The sequence below is a fragment of the Nanorana parkeri genome, unplaced genomic scaffold (assembly GCF_000935625.1).
Source record: "Nanorana parkeri isolate BGI_ZX_2015 unplaced genomic scaffold, ASM93562v1 scaffold1379, whole genome shotgun sequence".
Taxonomy (NCBI): Eukaryota; Metazoa; Chordata; class Amphibia; order Anura; family Dicroglossidae; genus Nanorana; species Nanorana parkeri.
The window spans coordinates 293,216-299,215 of NW_017307647.1; the positions used below are offsets into that span (position 1 = coordinate 293,216).

At 43.9% G+C, this 6,000-nt stretch overlaps 1 protein-coding gene across 3 annotated transcripts in view; it reads right to left on the reverse strand.

Annotated features, from left to right (window-relative positions):
* HSPA12B (heat shock protein family A (Hsp70) member 12B) overlaps positions 1 to 6,000 on the reverse strand; it is a 48,548-nt gene that overhangs the window by 21,936 nt on the left and 20,612 nt on the right. For 2 of the 3 annotated variants that reach the window (XM_018569679.1, XM_018569680.1), the window contains 2 exons: positions 3,087 to 3,187; positions 1,110 to 1,234 (listed from right to left, as the gene is read on the reverse strand). In XM_018569679.1, coding sequence (XP_018425181.1) covers positions 1,110 to 1,234; positions 3,087 to 3,187 — 226 coding nt within the window. Of the gene's footprint in view, positions 1 to 1,109; positions 1,235 to 3,086; positions 3,188 to 3,894; positions 3,926 to 6,000 lie in introns of those variants that run through there. The other variant, XM_018569681.1, reaches the window with a different exon arrangement.

Genomic DNA, 6,000 nt, shown 5'->3' on the forward strand with positions numbered 1-6,000 from the left:
TCTGAAACTATCTGGGAAGGAGAACCAGAAGAGCCCTTTACCTGCTGGATGTGCCAGAAAGGGCAAGATGGCATGGACCTCAGGAACAAGTCTGGTGTCTCTCCCAGGGAAGATCTCAGGATTATCCTCTATCCTGCCGTGGTTCTATTGCACTGTGTCATCTTCTGCTCCACTAAAGTATTCCTGCACTGTGGAAGCTTGAAGGGATTGGTGAGTCTGGAGTCTATTTTTGCCCATGGATGTCTGAAGCCCTATACTCTCTCTACCAGTTTTGGCTGTTCTACAATAAAGCATTGAAAAGGTACTTAACGTGACTGGTGCCCAATATACTGATTGGATCCCACAACCTCTGTGGTTCAACACATGCCTTTGAGGGTCAGGGGGGCACTACAGGGGCATTCTTCCTTCCCCTGAGCATCAATGTGAGTGGTCATTCTATCACCAAGAGCATACCAATGTAAGTGGACATCCTACCACCAAGCGCGTACTAATGTAAGTGGACATCCTACCACCAAGAGCGTACCATTGTAAGTGGACATCCTACCACCAAGAGCGTACCAATGTAAGTGGAGATCCTACCACCAAGAGCGTACCAATGTAAGTGGAGATCCTACCACCAAGAGCGTACCAATGTAAGTGGAGATCCTACCACCAAGAGCGTACCAATGTAAGTGGATATCCTACCACCAAGCACGTTCAATGTAAGTGGACATCCTACCACCAAGAGCGTACCAGTGTAAGGGGATATTCATGCTTTCACTTACCACCAATGTAAGAGGCATTGTTACACACCCACAATCTTTTTTGGACATTATTACTTTGTTACAATGTATACAAAGTCAAAAAGTTCTGGTAGATGGTCTTCCATATTGTCCTTTAATCCAGTCTTCCTGGTATAATATTATCTAAGACTATAAGACAGCTCATCAACTCTACATCACATTCACATAGCCACAGAGGAAGAGTCATGTGCAAGCTGTGGTGACTTATAGCATCCAATCAGAATTTTACCCTATTACTGTATGTCTAGATCCAATAAAGTTTATTCCTGATTGGCTGTTGCATTTTAGATATGAATGTCGCCCTTCGTAGCGAGTCCCAGATCTCACCTCATCATGTGGATGGCTTCCGGGTCTTTGCAGAAGCTGAAGGCATAGCCGCTGGATGTTGTGCCAAAGTCAATGGCCACCACGACAAAGAACTGAGGGGCTTGGACTGTCCGGTGCTCGCTCCTCTGAAACACAAACCAAACCAGCCAACTTTACTAGAGTTTATCTTTTTAAGAGCATCTGTTTTAAAAGTTCTACAGCTCTACACTTTCCCTTCTGTCTTCTACTGTTGTACCGACTCCTCTCCTGGACTGAAATGGCTCACTCTATTCCCACTGCACAACGTGCATCAGAAGCTGCAGCAAGTCAGATAGAGCCCAACTCATTTCCTGGTTGGAGGATGTCCAGCATCATCTAGCACTTTCCCTCACAGTCTTACTATCCCTGGCCCACCCCTTTCATTGAATGTATTTCAGTTGAAAACAATTTGACCAATGTCTTTTTAATCTTAAATAAGAAAGCATGGAAGCAAACTTCACCTTAGAATCTAATTTCTGGTAAATTTTGTTGGAAATGCAACAGCATACTGATTTGTATTACTGACATTCAGAGATGTAACTGTGTATTTTAAACACTAGATGGTGCTGTAGTGCAATGTTAGTGTCTATGCTTAAGTATACATATCTATGATATATACAGGAAGTTCTCTGTATGCTGTATTCTGATGTAATGTCCTTATGAGCAAGTGAAACTTAATTCAACATTCCTCAAGATCTCAGTGCTTCATCTAAACACATAATAAAGAGGGTAATACAATACTTAAAAGGAACAATCGGAAGAAACTACGACTGCCAGCAGCGTTAAATCAAAAACTAGTGTGGATATGCGAATGTTGATTGGGCCGGAGACTGCACAGTTCACAAAGCCACAAGTGGTTACATTTTCCAATAGGGGGAAGGAACCATAAGTTGGTCTAGCCGAGAGCAAACAACTGTTGCACTTCCCTCAACTGAAGCTGAATACATAGCAGCAGCACACGCTTGTCAAGAAGCAATATGGATCCGCCAGATTTTGACTGACATGGGTATAGACATGTCATCCCAATCTTTGATGACAACCAGGGATGTATAAAGCTGACACAACCAGAAAGGGTCAACCCTAGAACCAAGCACATCAACGTGAAGTATCATCTGCTAATTGACACTCAAGAGCAAGCTATTATCAACATGCAATTTTAATATATCCTTATTATTTCCAATAAATATAGTTATACTATTCTTCAAAGTTAGGGATATTACAACAAATACTATATACTGTATACTTACAATGTACTATACATCTCTCCCTATAAAATATCTACTACTTGATTTTAACTATATACATTCATTACCCAATCTCACATCTTCCATATCTTCTCTTCTACATTCTTTACCCATTTATTCTACTTCCATATTTCTTTCTTGGAAACCTTACTATTTTTACCTTACTATTTTTGTGTTTCCACCCTATATGAGATCTGTGTTATAATAACCATAGACCATAAACCAAAAAACATAATCTTCTACAGTATTTATGTGTTACCCCTTTATTTCCTAACTATCAACATGCAATTTTGCTCATCAGAAGAAATGACTGTGGACTCACTCACCAAGCCATTGCTAAAGGATCGTCACAGTTTCCTTCGAGAGAAGCTAAACATATGTTGTTGAGAAGGGGTGTTGGAAACGCAACAGCATACTGATTTGCATTACTGACATTCGGAGATGTAACTATGTCTTTTGAGCACTAGATGGCTCTGTAGTGCAATGTTAGTGTCTATGCTTATGTATACTTATCTATGACATATACAGGACGTTCTCTGTATGCTGTAAATGCTGTGTCTGATACAATGTCCTTATAAGCAAGTACAACTTAATTCAGCATTCCTCAAGATCTCAGTGCTTCATCTAAACACATAACCAACAAATCTGAATAGCGGTATAATGTATAAGCATAGACGTACAGTACAGATGGAAACATTGGGTTGTAGTCACTTACCGGAGACTGTGATGGGGTGAGCGGGGCGATATTACAGCTGTCATTGTGGAGGCTCGGTGAACGTAGTGGAGATGGCGTGTAGGAACGATCCATGTTGGACGCTGCAAGGGAAGAGTAAGGACAATGTCAGGATTTGCTATCAACTGTTTTATAGAAAATTTAGAGGATTTTCAAAGGTTAACTCTTGCAGTGGGGCTACCCCCGCACTACAAGGGTTAACTGCTTGTTTTGGTCTAGGGAACAGAATAAAGAAGATATACTCACCTGATCTGCGGTCTTGTGGCAGTCAGCACCTTCCTTTCTTCCTCTCTGTTCTGGCTGTGGAATAGCACTTGGCATGCTCATGTCTAATGCAAGTCAATGGACCTGCATTAGACCTGATGATGTCAGCGGGGTTTAGACCACCAGAGCCGAGGGGAGGAGAGGTTGTGGGGACTGGTCTAGCAGCCAGGTGGGAGCTCTGCTAGACTGGACTTTAGACCACATTGTACAGATATGCCTTGGCGTAGCAGTGTGGATTTCCTGTATTTTTGTAAACTTGCAACTTGTTAAAGCAGTTTAGACTTTGTTTTTTTTTTGCTTAGTAGGAAAGTGTGCTGAGGAACTTTTTGTATTGTTTTGTCCTTTGAACTGTCCTGCCCATGTGTACTAACCCTAGCTATACATTGTTCTGAGTGGATAGATGCCAAATGCCCAAAATGTTCTGGGACAGTCCAGCATCTTGGTCCCATTAATGCTGTATCCCTGACCCTATGCCTCTGCACTTTAAATATGAATGTCATCCTTTGTGGAAAGTCCCAGATCTCACCTCATCATGTGGATGGCTTCTAGGCCTTTGCAGAAGCTAAAGGCATAGCTGTTGGATAGAGTGCTGAAGGCAATGGCCACCAACTGTCCCAAATTTGTTGGGAGAGTCCTGCATCTTGGTCCTCTGTTCCATCAATGCTGTGTCCCGGACCCTGTACCCCTGCACTTTATATATGAATGTCATCCTTTGTGGAAAGACCCAGATCTCATGTCATCGTGTGAATAACCTCTGGGCCTTTTGCAAGGCATAGCCACTGGATTATGTACCAACGTCAATGGCCACCAACTGTCCCAGATTTGTCATGACATTCCCACATTTTGGCCTTCTGTCCCATCGATATTGTGTCCCGAACCATGTCCCATGATCACAGTAGCAACCTTATTTGAATTATTACACATGCGCAGTAGATCAAAGAGGCATTCATTACCCGGATTGGTAGTGAGAGTGGGTGGTCCAAGGTAAAGTCTGGAGTGGACACACCTATAAAGTGTGCATGATGCAATATCCCACATATTTAGAGTACAGGTCTAGGCAGGACCAACCAAACAGTGGTTGTGATTTTGGGCACCCACCCAGAAAGTAGAGTGGTGTAATGTGGCAAGGTTAACAGCACAGAGACCATAATACTGGTAAGTAGGAAGTATGCAAGTGGTTGCCATTTTTATTTGCAGGCATTTTTTATTCAATTTTCCAACTTTGCTGTCCAACACTCTGTGTTTTTATGCTTTTTATTATCATCTATATATCCATCTATATATATATATATATATAGATATACACTGAGTGGCCAGATTATTATGACCACCTGACGTTTGTAGGCAAATTAGCTATAATTAGCTATAATTTGGCGCTGAAGTTGCTAGAGGGCCAGACCATTATAAATCGGGAAGCAGGTTGTTTACCACGACAGTAGAAGTGATTTGTTTGTGAAGATACGGGGAAACAACGCAATTTAACAGCCTTTGAGCGTGGGATGATTGTTGGCGCTCGGAGCCATGGAGCGAGTATCAGCAAAACAGCAGAATTGGTTAAATGTTCAAGAGCAGCTGTTGTTAAAGTGTTTAAAGACCGGACTGTCAGACGAAAATCTGGGTCTGAACGTGCGAATTGTGGCCGTCAGCAAATAGTCAATGTTAGGGTAGAACGGGGGAGGGGCAAGACTGGTACAAGACAACAGAAGGGCAACAGTGCCGTGTCAGACTCCTCGCATCACCTTTCATCATCTCGTGGAGTCACAAGACGGCCCAACGAAGTCATCTCGTGGCCCAACGAAGTACTGTTGGGGTGGTCATATTAATCTGGCCACACAGTGTATAGATATATAGATATATATATACAGTGGCGTAACAATTGCCATAGCGGGGCCCGGACACAAGGGGGCCCGGCCAGGGCATCCCTCTGATGCCATGTGGGCCGCCTGGGTCTCTATGGCATGTAAGGGTGCTGGCTGACACTGACAGTCAGTGATTTGTGTGGCGGCCGCTGAGCGTTTCCACCCAACAGCCGCTGCGGAGCTGTGTCAGTGACAGCCAGCAGCTGCGGCAGAAGAGGCCGGCGTTCGCAGTGAAGGAGGAGGCGGGGCCCGCCTAAGAGCAACCCCTCCTTCTCTTACATCACTGGCCAGCGACCTAAGAGCATGTAAGAGGAGTCGGGGCCCGTCGTTAGAAGAGGAGGCAGGGCCCGGGGACAGAAGAGGAGACGGGGTCCGGCGACCTGGGAGGCGGACAGCAGACAGCGCTGGCAGGTAAGAGGTGTGCAGCCCATCTGAGACCCTGCAGAGCCCACTATAGAGAGTCTATGGTGGGCTCTGCAGGGTCACTCTCAGGTGGGCTGTTGGTATATCAGGTGTGCTCTGCAAATGGCATAACTTTGCAATCACTGGACCCCATACAAAATTTTGCAATGTGGCCCTGTGATTTCTCGTTACGCCCCTGTATATATATATATCTATATAGATCTATATAGATATATAGATCTGTATAGATCTATATAGATATATATATATACAGGGGCGTAACGAGAAATCACAGGGCCCCATTGCAAAATTTTGTATTGGGCCCCGTGATTGCTAGTTATGCCATTTGCAGAGCACACCTGATATACCAA